Source organism: Dreissena polymorpha, chromosome 10 (assembly GCF_020536995.1).
Source record: "Dreissena polymorpha isolate Duluth1 chromosome 10, UMN_Dpol_1.0, whole genome shotgun sequence".
Lineage (NCBI taxonomy): Eukaryota > Metazoa > Mollusca > Bivalvia > Myida > Dreissenidae > Dreissena > Dreissena polymorpha.
In genome coordinates, this window is record NC_068364.1 from 11,571,630 (window position 1) to 11,588,965 (window position 17,336).

Below are 17,336 nucleotides of genomic sequence, written 5' to 3' on the forward strand. Positions count from 1 at the left end.
GTGCTTAGAATGCCATAAACATCTTCAGCTGAGTAAAGATTTATTTTACGTTTATGGACTTGATATGAAATTATCATTGCAAATCTTTCTTGAAGATGTCATAAATTCTGGTTTATGGTTCTTGAGATGATGTTTACCCTATTCTGTGTCAAAGAAGGGCCCCATTAGAGGCTCTTTTAGGATGGCATTTTAGCCTTAGGCTGGGGTGACCATGCCAGTGACCTGACATGGTCAAGTGTTTTTTTTCAGGATTTTGTTTTCCCTCTTCTTTGAATTATGAGTTTTGTGAGTATCAATACATCAAGTTTTGTTGGATTTGGATTATTGAGTAAAAAACAAGTAAGCTTATAAATTATGCATACTTTTGTGAGACATTGTAAATGTAAAAGAAATGAAATTAATTAAAAATTAAAGCTTATATATATAAGTAAATAATTACAAAGTAAGTAATCTGACTTTCTTTTCGAGCATTGATGAGTGGTAAGATTTAAAGAGCATGAATTTTATTTAATTAAGAAATAAAAAAATTCATTGATTTATTTTGTATTTTTAAATTGCTGTGTAAAAACGACACAAATTGATGTGATTGTAGATGTATGGCAGATGAACTGTATGGAGTAAACCATGGACAAATCTATGCTTTTGTTCACAATAAATAATTTTGTGAAATATTTTGGTTCAAATTGATGTCTAAAAGGGACTGTCAACCACGACGACGTTGAAAAGAAAAGTTGTAAAATACCGTATTTTTTTACAATTATTAGTTTATATTGATTGAAATAATACGACTGGTATATAACATTACTTGAAAAAAGTTGTTAAGTTTTCATACTTTCAGTAGATTAAGTAATAAATTTTACTGGGTATGTCTACCAGATAACTACCAGTTAACTATAAATAACGCCTGTAGATTGATCATCATCATCACGTGGTCAACCCAGGAATGCAAATTGTGCTACCGCGTAGTGAATTGTATATATTTAATATAGAAGATGATCAATCTACTAGCGTTATTTATAGTGTGTATATCGTTATGTCACCTATTTTCGCAATGTACTTTTGATTCCACATCGGGAAATTATATTACTAAATATAGTGAAAATATTAACTTTTTTCAACTAATGTAATATACCAGTCCTGATATTTTAATCGATATAAACTAATAATTGTAAAAAAATACGGTATTTTACAACTTTTCTTTTTTCGTCATTTGTGGTTGACAGTCCCTTTAATAAGACAATTTTTTTAAAGAAAATGCGTTTTGAAATGTTTTACTTGTTGTCAATTAATTTTTTACTGATACCCATCCAGCTCTACAAGTTACATCTTAGTCAATATAATATTGAAAACACATATTCCCAATTTTTCCCAACCCCTAGGGACCCGACCCCTTAATTCCAAAAATGCTGAACAAACTGTAACTTGAACCTGTATATGTTTGGAAAAAACAACATCATTATGAATTAAATCAATTTTCTTGACAAATGTTATTGTCTTAATTTAATTGTCTCTTCAGTCTTGAAACCTTCTTTGAACATTCATAACCCGGTGACAATTGTTGCATACTAACTGATTATCTCGATTATCTGATTATCTTGTTATGATCAGCAGCAATAACTGTCATAGGCAGTTAACAATATGGGTGTCATAAACCACAGGTGGCAGACAAATATGTGGTTATTTAAATATTTAAATGTATTGTCTTTAGAGAAGTATTGAGCTAGTGTAATTTAATCTTACTTTGAATATTTAAATACACATGTGAAAAGCGTATTGTAAAAATCGACAGTCATTTGTTCAAAATAGAAAATCAAAAAACATTATGCTGTGTGGATGTTAGTCAGTTTAATTAAAATTGTTTGATTTCTAAATATTTTGAATTGTGTACAAAATGCTGTTAAACAGTTTGAATATTTAGTGAGTAATACAAAACTCCATCATAACGTAAATATAAATGAAGAGGGTAAGTTAATCAATAAAATGTACCAAACAACATGGTTAACAATCAATAACATTATGATCATGAAAGGGGCTAATAATATTATTTAAAAAGAAAACAACGCTCTATGATACAAAATGTTAGATACATTGTATCTATAACTCACTTGATTTCATCACATGCCAAATGTGTTTTTATGTCCCCCACCACTTTAGTGGGGGACATATTGTGTTTGCCCTGTCTGTTGGTTTGTTGCTTTGTTTGTTTGTTTGCAAAAACTTAAACAGTTTGCCAAAACTTTGAAGATAGCAACTTCATATTTGGCATGCATGTGTATCTCATGGAGCTGCAAATTTTGAGTGTTGAAAGGTCAAGGTCATCCTTAAGGTCAAAGGTCAAATATATGGGGACATAGTGTTTCACAAACACATCTAATGTTTCAGATTAAAGTTAAAATTAATCCTTTTTATGTCCCCCACTATAGTAGTGGGGGACATATTGTTTTTGCCCTGTCTGTTGGTCTGTTGGTTGGTCTGTTGGTTGGTCTGTTGGTTGGTTGGTTTGCGCCAACTTTAACATTTGCAATAACTTTTGCAATACTGAAGATAGGAACTTGATATTTGGCATGCATATGTATCTCATGGAGCTGCACATTTTGAGTGGTGAAAGGTCAAGGTCAAGGTCATCCTTCAAGGTCAAAGGTCGAATATATGGGTCAAAATTGCTCATTTAATGTACACTTTTGCTGTATTTCAATATTCAAGATAGCAACTTGATATTTGGCATGCATGTGCATCTCATGGAGCTGCACAATTTGAGTGGTGAAAGGTCAAGGTCAAGGTCAGCCTTCACGGTCAGATGTCAAATATATGTGGCCAAAATTGCTCATTTTATGAGTACTTTTGCAAAATTGAAGATAGCAACTTGATATTTGGCATGCATGTGTATCTTATGGAGCTGCACATTTTGAGTGGTGAAAGGTCAAGGTCAAGGTCATCCTTCAAGGTCAGTGGTCAAATATATGTGGCCCAAATCGCTAATTTTATTAATACTTTTGCAATATTGAAGATATGGCATGCATGTGTATCTCATGGAGCTGCACATTTTAAGTGGTGAAAGGTCAAGGTCAAGGTCATCCTTCAAGGTCAAATATATGGGTCAAAATTGCTCATGTAATGTCACTTCTGCAATATTGAAGCTAGCAATTTTATATTTGAAATGCATGTGTATCTCATGGAGTTGCACATTTTGAGTGGTGAAGGGTCAAGGTCAAGGTCATCCTACAAGGTCAAACGTCATATAGGGGGACATTGTGTTTCACAAACACATCTTGTTGTCATCAAATTTAAAGGTTAATAAAATTAGGTATATTAACTAATCACATTTAAATATTCTTGTGTAGTTAGCTGTTTACTCCAGGGCATCCCTCTAGGTTTGATCAAATGCACGTCTAACACTTTTGATTATTTTTGAAAAATAACTCACACTATCTCACATTGATAATTATAATGACATTTCTGGCAAGTTTATTTCATGGCACAACGGAAATTGTCAGTGTCTAGAGTTGACATCACTTTAAATCTGATGCTATGATGAATAATAAGTAATTTTTTATAAGAATGAAATCAAATAAACTCTTGCCTGTATGCATATGTTTAAGTAAGGCCAAAAAAAAATAGGTCCCTTTCTGGTCTCCTTGGTAAAAATAAACAGGGTCGGTAGGTAGGGAATTTTTATTTATTTATTTTTTGTTTCGGGTACTAAAATGGAAGGCTACCAAAGCTTATAATAAGAAATACATATATATATATGCTTTGTTTGCTTGATATAACATCTAATATGAAAGAAAATGAACACATTTTTTTTTTTTTTTTTTTTTTTACGACCCCCAATAAAAAGTTGAGGATCAACGTCAATTCGGGAGACACGGTCGGGCGACCGGAAACGGACCTTTTTTTTTTGGCCTTACTGTAACAAGTGCTTGTGCCTGCAACCAGTCAGTGTGACTTTGCACTGATTATTTACATAATAATTTGACATATATATGAATGTTTATGCATTATTTTTTTCATAGACTCGGCCGTTTAATGACAGTATGCGCCTTTACTTTTGTTTCAGACAAATTTGTAACATTAGAGTATTTATTCAAGCCTGTCAATGAATGTGGGGTATTTTAAGGTTAATTATGCATAGATAGTCATACGTGACCGGGCATTAATGAAGTTTATTTTAACACAAAACAAACGATTAGGACAGTTTTCAGAGAAATTTAATAACATTTATCTTAATTGCATTGATAGTTTTAATTTAAATGATAATATTATGAATATAAGCATGGGTTCTATCTTGAGTTGATATTGAATATTTAAGGTAAAGATAATGACATAAACTTGGATATTATAAAAATATAACATAAAATGAATGGCACTCAGTTTGCTTATTCAGAATAACAATAAGTTTAATGGGAATATATTTCATCATCTGCAGTGAGTATTTAAGTTGTAATACCTTAGTGAATTGGGAGCTTATAATTTTCAAAATTTGTCTTAATATAAATACTGTTAATTTTACGTTAAAATTCTTTTCTCAATATGACAGACAATTTTAATACATTCAAACTAGTATTTCATCTCTTGTAAAATTTAAGATATTTCTGTACACATACAGTTAAAGTTTCATGTTTGATTTTGTGTTCCATTTGTTAAATTATGTTTTATACTCAGTGCATATATTGTCACTGTACACTTTTGAGTGGTAAACAATGAATTCTAATACACCTTGAGGCATATACACGTATGATATGGCAACATTATAACTATACTGTTTCAACATTGTCCGAATATTTAGCTCATCATGTTACCACTTTGTATAGCCAGGTCGAAAATATTAATATGAAATGTCTGGTGGGATTTTGATGATGGCCTATCACGAATGGCTAATGTATCAATAATTAAATGAAATTTTGCACAGATTTGTTTAATTTTTTGTTGGAATAAATCTATGTTATTACTTTCTAATTTTTGTTGAAAAAAATCAAGATGCCTGTTGTAATAGACTGATCCCGGAAAAGCACGAGTTTAGAAAACCCCACTAATCACCCCGGTACAAACATTGCTGGTCCATTATATCAACCAATGATAGCTTCCTTTAAATAATGACGGTTGATACGGTGTGTGATTTTGAAAGGATTACAAATGGGTCATGTTTATTTGTACCAGCAGATAAGTGGGTTTTTCCAAAGAGGTGCTTTTTCTGGGATACATATATTGTCTGAATTGTGAATTTCTAGATTTCTGCTGTTTACACACTTGTGATTTAATGTTTTATCTATTATGTTTCTTCCGCTGAACTCCTTCTTTATATTGAGTAAATCATTCTCACCCTTTTCAGTCTTAATATATACTTAATTTAAATTCTTAAATGTCAAGATATTTCTTTTTACAAGAAAATCTCCAGATGTCCCAATATTACACTTATATTCTTTAAAATATAAATATTTCTTCTTAAAGCTCTGTTTAAATCTTGTATAGTCATTTTTAATCTGTTAATATTTTCGAAATAAAATATTTGAGGAGACATAATACAATTATATATTTATTTATTTTATTTTTTGCTTGGAAGTCGACATAATTTTTATGTCCCCCAACTACTATAGTGGGGGACATATTGTTTTTGCCCTGTCTGTTGGTCTGTTTGCTCCAACTTTAACATTTGCAATAACTTTTTCATATTCAAGATAGCAACTTGATATTTGGCATGCATGTGTATCTCATGGAGCTGCACATTTTGAGTGGTGAAAGGTCAAGGTCAAGGTCATCCTTCAATGTCAGAGGTCACATATATGTGGCCAAAATCGCTCATTTTATGAATATTTTTGCAATATTGAAGATAGCACCTTGATATTTGGCAGCATGCATGTGTATCTCATTGAGCCGCACATATTGAGTGGTAAAAGGTCAAGGTCAAGGTCATCCTTCAAGGTTCAAGGTCATCCTTCAAGGTCAAAGGTCAAAAACAATCAAAGCGACTTTCTCATGAAGCTGCACATTTTGAGTGGTGGAAGTAAAGGTCAAGGTCATCCTTCAAGGTCAAGGTCATCCTTCAAGGTCAAAGGTAAAAAAATAAATAATTTCAAAGCGGCGTTCTAATGAAGCTGCACATTTTGAGTGGTGTAAGTTCAAGGTCAAGGTCATCCTTCAAGGTCAAGGTCATCCTTCAAGGTCAAAGGTAAAAAATAATAATTTTTTTTTAAGCGGCGTTCTCATGAAGCTGCACATTTTAAGGGGTGGAAGTTCAAGGTCAAGGTCATCCTTCAAGGTCAAAGGTCAAAATAAATAAATTCAAAGCGGCGTTTTCATGAAGCTGCACATTTTGAGTGGTGGAAGTTCAAGGTCAAGGTCATCCTTCAAGGTCAAAGGTAAAAAAAAATTTCAAAGCGGCGCAGAAGGGGACATAGTGTTTCCGACATACACATTTCTAGTTGTTGTTGTTTTTTACATTTGTTTAATACATAATGCCTTTATGTGACAACAATAAAAACTGCAATTTTACAGCTAAAATAAGGGAAAATATATCTTACTGATATTTTTCCCCCAAACATGTTGGCAACTGTCATCTGCATATGGTTCATTTGTAAGTGTAAACAGAGCTGTATTGTTGTATAATGATACTACTGTAAACACTGGTATTCCGATACTTTATATTATAAAACTGTTATGTATGGCATCTAATGGATGTCATGATTATTCTGATCATTTTCTTTTCTTTGGTGGGAAATGTACATTAACTGCAACAAAAAGTATATACGCAATTATGTCTAGTTTTACAAGAGCTTTATATTATAACGTATTTATTTTCATTTTACAGAGATGGACACCTGGCGGATATAGGGAAATATAGCTGAAACTGCCCTATGTTTCTGGTGTGTTCAACAAATGGGACATCATATTTTCATAACGGCATAAAAAGTTGACTTATTCAGAACAGAAATATTTTTATATGAGGTACTGGTGTCTGTTGGGTGAAGTATTTGACAGTGTGAACATGCGATTATGTAGATGGTGTTCATTACCAACTTGTCATCTTGTCCTGAAGATAGATGCTGATTGATAAGAAAATTTTTAAGAAAAGATACATCAATACAAATATACTGGACATACGTTATAAATTGTTAAACATAATGATTTGGGCATGTATGGGAAACAGACTATAAAATTGTTTGAGGAATAATCGTTTAATCGTCTACTTTTAAATATTACTGTTTTCAATTTTGTTGGGGCATTCTTGAAAATTAAAAGGACATTTTGAAAAATAAAGAAACCAACTGGTAAAGATGCCTGGAAAAGTAAAGGGGTTGTACATGTGGTGTCTGAAAGTAACGTCAGGTTACAAAGGTCTGGAAGTGCGTAATCTTACAACTTGCTGGAAAAATGGGCTGGCGTTCTGTGCAATGCTCAGCAGATTTCGGCCAGATCTAATTGACTACTATTCCCTGAATCCGGACGAGGTTTACAAGAACAATGATCTAGCATTTACAATAGCTGAAAGAGAGTTTGGAATTATAAAGATGTTGGACCCTGAGGATATGGTTAGAATGGAAGCACCGGATAGACTAAGTGTGGCCACATATTTGGCCCAGTATTATGACTATTTTAGAGACAAGCCAATGTTAGATCCTCCCGAAGCACCAGAAGGTTATTTGGAGAGAATTCAAAACAAGCACAAAACAGTTGAATGTGAAAAGGCTACAGTTAGCAATGATCTTCCAAATTTTGAGACTGTTTATGAAAGAGAAACAATAGAATCCAGTAACAAAGATAGCAAATTACTTGAAGAGGATGAAATGTCCAAAGCCGATGATGAGTTTGAAGCATTGTTTAATGACAATGTTAAAGTCTTAACTGACACGGATCCAAAGAACTTTACAGACCTGTTTGAAGAAGAAATTGAAGACATAAAGGCCAGTAAAAAAGGTGCAGTGATGCAAGCAATATTGAGTGCAGGTATTGCTGCTGTAGCAGCAACAGCTGTTGGTGATGATTGCAATAAGGATTACAATGAAAGTATTTCGGAAAATCTTACAGTGTTAAACGGGTCAAATTATGGTGATCTAAATGCAAATCTTTCCAAGGAAAATGATTTTAAAATAGGTACCAAATCTCTTTTAGAACAGGAAGATGATAGTGTAGAAATAGATAAATTTAGAACTGACAGTGGTTTTGGGACTTTTTGTGGTGAAAATGTGAATGAAAATTATCCTGACTATCAGAGTGAAATACATCATTTGGAAACTGAGAAAACAGTTGAGGTTCTTAATGCAGAACTTAATAAGGTGAAGATTGAATCTATTGAAGTAAATGTTGTCAATGAAAATGTAAATGAACCATCAGTAACTGGATTTACAGAAAGAAATGAGAAATTATCCTCTAGATCCTCTTCAAGTTCATCTTCAAGTGAATCATCGGACAGTGAATCATCAGACAGTGAATCAGCTCCTAGACCAGTAGACTTTGAGAGTATGGCAGATAAAATAGTCCAAAGTGTATTTAAGGATGTTCAATTTAATCCTGAACTTATGGCTGAAATTCAAAAAGATATTCCAGCACTTATTAAAGAAGTAGAAATCAGCATTAAAGCTGAGCAAAATGAAACACAGAACATGGTTCCAGACAATCAAATTCAGACTGGTTTGATCTCATTAGAAAATAATAAGTTTGTGGGTCAAGACTTCAATATACCTGATGATGACACAGAAGAGACACATTTGACAGATTCTGTTGACTTAATTGAAAAGTATCAGATAGCATTAGAAGAAAAAGAAAAGGCTGAGTCTGACAATGAGTCTTCGTCTTCAAAATCAAGTACATCCAGCGAAGAAAGTAGAGCAAAGTCTGGTGATGGTTCTCCAAGTTTGGAAATTGAGGATGCCGTGCTAAATGAACCTACAGATTATGCTATTGAAGAAGAATTGGTAGATGGTAACACTGCAAATATACAAAAGATTTTAGATGGAACTAATTTGGTAGATATACCTAGTGAACAAGGTCCTGATGATGGACAACAGTCTTTACCTGTTGCACAGGTGGAAATTGGTGTAAACATTCGGGAGACTTCTGATGACATAGATGACAACCATACAACAACTAGCACCTCTTCTGAAGATAATGTTAATGTTGTCACCACTTATGATGGTAAAAGTCCTAAACATGCTTTGGAAAGCAATTTGCACAAATCATCATCTGAAAACTCTGAGCACGAGAATGAATCAACAGAACAAGTAAAAAATGATGAAACTGAAATTAAATTGACTATCGACCTAACAGAACATGCCCCAGAAGTAACTGGATCAGATAGTATTTCCAGAAGAAAGATTTTGTCATCATCATCATCATCAGACAGTGAAAATGATGAAAGCAAAATTAGTGGATATCCCTATGTTGATGATGAAGGACATAAACATTTTAATTCTGAGAACAAAAGTAAAGAGAATGACAGCTCAAAAGAAAATGAAGCAGAAAGTGTCGCCTTCAAATTTATTGAAGAGAGAAAACGTTCATCATCATCAACATCATCATCATCCAACAGTGAAAGTTCAGGCGAAGATGATCCCAATGTTGATGAAAATCATGTGACTAATGATGTTAAAGATTTGGTTAAAGACACTATTGACTCACCAAAAAATATGGACAATGAAACCACTGGAAGAATTAAAATTTCATCAGACAGCGAATGTGAAAACGTATATGAAATTCCGAGAGCGGACAAAGATACTGAGATTTATGATAATAAAGATAAAAACAATGCTTTTGTTTCTACTGAAATATATCTGAAAGATGATATTTCTAAAACTATAGCTAGTAGAAAGATTTCTTCATCATCTGAAAGTGATAGCCATAATTCAGGCCATGAAAATGTTAAGAAAGAAGAAACATTTGAAAAGATTCCAGACAAAATTATGTCCGATTCCAATTTTAATTCCAAACACTTTGAACATGGTCAGGCTGATGAAAATAAGTATGAACAATCTTTAAATGATATAGATCCTCTGATCGATTATGACGTTTCTTCAAAAAAGAACATTTCATCATTCGCCAGTGAAAGTGATATTGACTATACAACTAACCTTCATTATAAAACTCCTACATTGTACAAGCTGCAATCATTAAGCTCAGCCAGTTCTGTAGAGCAGCAAGAAAAAGGGCCGACCTTTAAAGCAGAAACCAGCTCCTCATCATCTGAAGATGAAGAAGCACCTGCTTTGCCTTCTGCTGGACCACCTGAGCTCATTAAGGTCAAGATAATTTCTTCAGATAGCGAGAGTGATACAACTGATTCAAGTCATGAACCTGAAGAAGGCACTGGAAAAGAGGTTGATATTTTAATACCCAGTTGTGATAATGAAACTAATGACAAAGCAGAGACAACCTGTGTTACCATTAATCTGATTGATAGAATTGCAGGAGCTCAGAAAGAAGATACAATTCCAGACATATCTTGTTCGTTACAAGCTCAAGAAGCATTAACTTCATCGTCTCCAGCCTTTTCTGATCACCAAGTTACTTTAGAAGCATCTGGCAATCTGGCACATGAAAGTGCTTCCATGACCTTGGTTGCTGATAAAACCCATGAGGAAACATATTCCAGTTTGATTCTCCTTACCCCATATGACAAAGAGACTTCATCATCATCATCATCTGACTCAGAAGACAATAAGATTAGTAATTTGAAATCCCCAATTAAAGACGAGACAACTTCAAGGTTGACAAATATTGAAGATACTGCAGTTTCTTTTGATCCAATTTCTAGTGAAATCATTGATTCTCAACATATGAACTTGAAACTAAATTTTGACATTGTTGATGATCATAACAGAACAGAGTCAAAATCAGTTGATATGATAATAAAGGCCTCAAATGAAGAACAAAGTGTCAAATTGAAATCGGACACATCATCATCTTCCTCTTCAACATCAGAGTCTGAATCTTCTGAATCAGACTCTGAGTCAAAATACTTGAATTCTCATAGCAGAGTATTAGATGAAAAAGAACCAGAATATGAGAAATTAAGACATCAGGGTATGGCTGGTGATTTAGCCAATGTCAGTGATGAGATCAATACAAAGTGTCCTGAAAAATATTCTGAACTGGATGAGATATTAGCTCCTCTGCAGTCTGCCACAAAAGAGTTAAAGGTTGATATTATCAGCAATGTTGATATGGAGAATACGTATGTTTCAGAATTTAGTTTGCCTTCAATCCAAACTCAAATTTCACCAAAAGGACATGATGAGGTTGACCAAATCGTATCCAAACCAGCTGTGACAGCTGATATACGAATTGATTGGTCAAACAAGGCAAGAGAAATATCTCTAGAGGAGCCAGTAAAACAGCCTGGGCCATTTGCCAATGTAGACAAAGATGTTATGAAGAAAGCAGCTATCATGTCCCGAAAGATGGCAGAATCTGTGACAGCCAAGCTTGAAGATCAGAACAGAGAAGCGGACATTGAAAAATATAAAGATGATGAAGAACAAATGGTAACACCACCATCTACCCCATCTGAATCTGATAAAGAAAAAGCAAGGGCAAAAAGAATGGCTATATTTAAGCAACTTCAATATTCAACAAGACCGACTAAGAAGAAAATTGAAGATATTGATGAGCCAAGTGAGTCAAGTTCAGGCTGTGAGTCGCCAACAGATTTTAAGAAGACAATGTTCTTGTGGAACAGAAAATCAAGTACAAATGTTAAACCAGATCAATCATTAATTGCCAATAAATCTAGAAAGATTTCTTCCCCATTTCTTTCAGGGAAACCAGTCTCGCCAACTGGTGAACATATGAGAAAGCTTCATAGCTCTCTTCCGAAGGATTCAACTCCTGGATCTGTTGCAGATTACATAAGAAGACTATCGCAGTCTTCCTCTGCTGATGAAAACTTACTCACTTCACCTGTTGATGAAATCAAACCAGCCAAAACTTATCATGTCAAAACTGAACCCATTCATCTAACTGTAGAAACAAAAGTTTATCCTCGAAACCAGCAGAATTTGAATAAAACCCCATTTACCGGTTCTGTTTCATTGCCTAAATCAGGACACATTAAAAAGAATGAAGCAGATGTTAAACCATCATCGATATTTGCTGGTCAGTCCATTTCAAGAAGAAATTCCCAGAATCAGAAACCACCATTGGAAAAGATTGGTGTTAGACCAATGTCTATTGACCTTAAAAATGTGACAAACATAACCAGTGATGACTCAAAACCAACAAATAATGTTGTAAGAAGGAGTCCGAGATCTGTTTTGAAACAAGGCAAACTAAATGTTGAAGTAAAACCATTAGAAGCAAAGCCACTTGTGGAAACAGGTAAAAGCAATGATGATGAGAATTGTCCAATAGATATAAAAAGAAGTGACTCATTGAAAGATAAAGTTAAGGTTGAAGTAATAGCTCTAGACAAACGCTTGAGCCAGTCAGACGAGGAAAGGCAAGAGGAAGAAAACAAAACCGAACTTAAGAGAAAAGAATCTCTTAAGACAAAAAGAGAAGATTCACCAAGAAGGTCCCTATTACTTTCATCACCAACTACACCCGAAGCCACTATTAAGGATGGAGATAGAGTGAGAAATATATGGCAGTCAACATGTACAAAACCACCATCTCCTAAAATTAAGCGGAAAGATTCTTTTGAAGTTAAGGTCAGATCTGCCTCATTGCGTAAAAGCAGAGAAGAAAAGGAAATAGAGAAAGAGAAAAGAAATAGCACAAGATCAGCCTCTCCAGCTTCTAGATCTTCAACACCAACAAAAGACTTACCAAAGGTCAACATCACTGTTAAGCCTGTTTCAGCACAAAGTTCTCAAGATGAGAACGCACTTGAATCTCCCAGAGAACCAAAGGAAATAGTTGTTGTGGAAGGGAAACCACCACTTCCAAAAGATGATAAGAGAGTAGTTGAAAGAAGGCCTTCGAATAGAAGGTCCATTTTGGCAGTAGTAAACCAAATGGCTGGATCAAAATTAAAAGATAAAGATGATGTAGAAGCACAACTAACATCTAAGAAGGTAAATGATGATCAAATCACGGCAATTCCACTAAATGAGCATAAACAAAGTGCCTCTACAAGCACTGAAAACTCGTGTGTTAGTGACACATTAAGTGACATGTCAGTTAAAAAACAAATGTCATTAGACAGTGTTTCACCAGAAAACCCTGTCAAATCTTCTTACAAACATGAACAAGAGGAAGCTATAAAGAAATGCAATTCCATCTTTGGTTTGGTTAAATCTCATATAAAAGCATCTTCAAAAGGTACCAATGTGGTTCCTGAAAAAGTTGTATTATCTAGTAATTCTGTTGGTGGGTCAGAAAGAAAGGAACTAAACGCTGATAGCAAGGAGAGTTCAGAAAGTGATAGAAATAGTTCTGATTCTTCATCCTCTTCCTGTAAAAAGACAAAAAAGACAGGAATAAAAAGAAGTCTACCCACAATAAATGCAGAAGTTGGAAGAAGTGGGCATGTGTCAGATCATGACACATTTAAAGATAATGAGGCTGTTACAGGTAGTACAAATCAGAGTGGTACTTCCTTCCCCTCATTGCATTCATCAGTTGAAATACATAAGACTTCCCTAAAGGATGATTTAGAAGGTATAATAAAAGATCTTGAACAAGATATGAAGAGTGACAGTGAACATTTCCATCAGGAAACAAGCATGAAATTAATAAATAACAAGAAAGCAAGACAATCAGATACAACAGATTCAGATGAAAAACAGTCAACTGAAGATCAAAAGAAGTCCAAAAAAAAGAAAAGAAGGAAGAATAAGAAAAAGAAGACTCCAGAAAGTAGTTCATCTAGTAGTTCATCAGAATCTAGTATGCATTCAGACTCTGACCGTGGTGATGATGGAAACACAAAGTCTAAATCTAGCGATACTTCATCAAATGATGCTGCACCAGATGTTTCAAAAGATGGAAGTAGCAATCATCAAGATATGCCAGAAAGAAAAATTTCTGACAGCAGTGATAGATCATCTAAATCATGTAGACCTTATCCTGTTGATTCAGGTGTAAAGGATGACGTGCACTTTATTATTGTACCTGAAACTGCAGAAACAGTAAAAGTTCCTAAAGGCAGCACGGAAATTATGAGTAGCCAAGCCATTGAAATCCCTCAAAAAGAATTAATTTTTTCAGTCGCTGACATTATTCCTCAAGTAACAGACAAAGAGACAGCCTATCTTGCTGATCAAGAAAGTGATTCAAGTGATGATGATGTAGCTGATTATGACAAGGATGTTAAATTAACAACAAAGGGCAAAGTGAAAGCTTCTAAATCGTCTTCAGAATCAAGTTTAAGTGAGATAGAATATCCCAGTAGTGATAATGGACGTTATGTTGATAGTGTGGCACCAAAAGACAGCCATGATGCTCATGTTGCTCATGAGGATTTTGAAGATGAAGTGCCCATTACGTATAAACCAGAAGATGAAGATTTTGAGGCTAATCATGAACCTGCTGAAATAGTTGTGTGTGTGCCGTTTCCAGTGATCCATCCTGAGCCAGCTTCAGGCAGGTCAAGAACATCTTCAAGTTCTTCAAACCATTCAGATCTAATGGGGTGTTTTGAAATACCTCCTTCAGACATTAACTTTACCGATGATAACACTTTGGAGGCTTCAAGTAGTGACAAGCAAGAATCTCCTGTAGGAATTCATTTTAGTGTTGAGCCATTGTGGTCGAGAAACGAAGACAACCAAGAGTCTTCAAGTGATAGTGAAAGTGAGACACACAGTGAAAAAAGTATAACTTTGCATGAAAATGAATTGAATGTCAATGAAGAGAAAAAACTGTCAGTGTGTGAAAGAGCATCATCAAGTGGCACTGAAAATGATGATGATGATGATGATTATGTTTGTGTAAAATCACAACCAAAAGAAAATAATGAGCATTCTTTTTCGAACAATATAACTGAAACAGTAGGTGATTGTTTGGTGCCAAATATGCACCCTTTTAATGAACTTAAAGGAGCTGATATGCGGATATCAGATGACAATAATGATAATCAAGATATGGAGTATGACTATATTGATGTCAAAGATACTAATTATGTTAATGTTGATGTGGAAGATACTGAGGGTGATAATGTTGACATTCAAGACACAGAATATGACAATGTTGATGTCAAAGATACTGAGGATGACAATATTGAATCTCAGTATAGTGAGGAGGATGAACTGTTGAAGTCAGTGATAGAGGATTCACATCCATTTAAAGCACCCTTGCTAGAAACATTTATTAAGACATCTTTTGAAGAGGACATGGATAGTGACAAAACTGACACTGATGATGTTTTGGAAGATGAAACAAATGCTGAAGCAGTTGTCATAAGGGAATTAGAGAGTGCAATTCATCATGGTAAGGGCAGGACAAGTTCTGTCAGTTCTTCCAGTAGTAGCAGTTCGGACTCTTCCAAAGGAGACAATAAGACTGGAAAATCTGGTACAACAGATTCAGAAGATGATTTATACAGTGATTCAAAGAGAGATGTCAGCTGTGATTCAAAAATGTATATCCTCCCAGAGTGTACCATGATTACATGTGAGGATGTCACTCAGAAAGATCTGGACATCATGTTCAAAGATTTAGATTATGCTAACCAATTGAATTCAAAAATGCACCCAGTAGGTGTAGACATATTTGTACATCCGGGCACACCCGACGTTTCTGTATACTACAATGTGTCTCCAGATCATAATGAAGGAGAGATAGATGACTTCAATGACATATATGAAACTATTGATCCTCACCTGGAAGAAGTTGATTTCAACAAAGGTGAAATCACTTTAGAAGGCATTGAGTTGAAGCCAATTGTTGGCCAGGAATTGGAGCAACCAAGTGTTCCTGAAATTCCTATTGAAAGTGATGATGAGTTATTACAAAACATCATTCTGGAAAATGAAATGAATTTGAAAAATATCGTCAGAAGAAAATCCAGCACGTCTTCATCAAGTTCTGAAAAGTCGAGTCATGAAGATATGCCTTCTACAACAAGCCCTGTAGACATCGGTAAAGATATTCCAGATGTTTCAATACCTGTTGAGCAATTACAACGGTCAAGAAATATTACTGAGTCAAGCAGTTCCAGTAGTTCTAAATCAGATAAAGAGTTTAAGGATGCTCTTGAAATCCAGGATGATATGAATCCGGACAATGTTTATGATGATATTGCTTTGGTAACAGATGTCTATGTCAGAAAGCCTTTGCATTTGTATGAGAATGTGATCCTTTTTGACAGAGATGACTCTAGAATTCCTTCATTAGTGTTAGAGGATGAGGTACACAAATCCATTACGGAATTGTCAGGCAAACTAGATGATATAAGTACGGCAAGAAAGCTTTCGTTGTCGTCTTTATCAAGTGATAGTGGTAGTGATTTGAAATCTTCAGAAACTGTAATTGAGCCCATAAAGGCAATAAAAGCTTCTAGAAAGTCTAGAAAGGCCTCTAGTGCAATGACAAGTCAAAGTTCTAGTACTTCCAGTAATGATGAAGCTGAAAGCACAAAGTCCAAAGAACAAAAACAGCAAAAAAAGATGAGGAAAGGCAAGAGGCGCAAAAGCAGTTCCATTGATAATTCAGTACAGGATGATAAAATAAAACCATCTGGCAGTGCAGATGAGAGAGAACAACCTGAACAAAAGTTTGATACTTTTGAAAGAATTGGAGGCAGGCCAATGGCAGAGGAACAGAAAAGTAGATCTGGCAGTGCCAGTTCAAGTAGTTCCAGCTGTGAAACTGATTCAGATAATAACCATGAGGATGGTAATATGGATAAAGGGTAAGTTCTTGCACATTATAAAGTTTCCTTTATTGAATTGTTTTCTTGCTTTTTGTCTTAGTTTGAGTTACTGGGATTTGTATTCTTTATTTGTGAAGAAATAAAATTTGAAGAAAATTAAGATCTAATTTGGTGTGCAAAACCCCTAAAAGTGAGAGAGGGAGAGAAAGAGACTTCACAAAACTTCGAATACAAAACAATACACAAATTCAAAGAAAAACAAGAACACTGGCACCTATAAAACACACACACACACACACACAAACAGAAAAAGGGTTAAAGTATATTATTGTATTTCAAGCAGTTGCGTTATGTCTTGTTAAAATAACCTGTTAACAAATATCAAGAACACTCAACTCATTCCCCATTCCTACATACATACATTTTTGTGGATAAATTACTTCTTAGTTATATGTATCAAGCAGTTAAAATCATGTGATATTCATTTGCGTTTACTAAAAAGTTCAATCTTTAACAAAAGATTAAATTTATATAAATTGTAAACAATTCATAAGTATCATTAGTATTATTTAAGTATTTTAGCATCCTATTG

General features: G+C 34.4%; 1 protein-coding gene across 16 annotated transcripts in view; it reads left to right on the forward strand.

Annotated features, from left to right (window-relative positions):
• Positions 1-17,336, forward strand: part of LOC127848793 (neurabin-1-like) — a 142,118-nt gene that overhangs the window by 99,320 nt on the left and 25,462 nt on the right. For 11 of the 16 annotated variants that reach the window (XM_052381406.1, XR_008034774.1, XM_052381410.1 and 8 more), the window contains one exon: positions 6,806-16,783. The exons of the other annotated variants lie outside the window; for them this stretch is intronic. In XM_052381406.1, coding sequence (XP_052237366.1) covers positions 7,272-16,783 — 9,512 coding nt within the window. In that variant the 5' untranslated portion in view covers positions 6,806-7,271. Of the gene's footprint in view, positions 1-6,805; positions 16,784-17,336 lie in introns of those variants that run through there. 16 annotated transcript variants of the gene reach the window in all.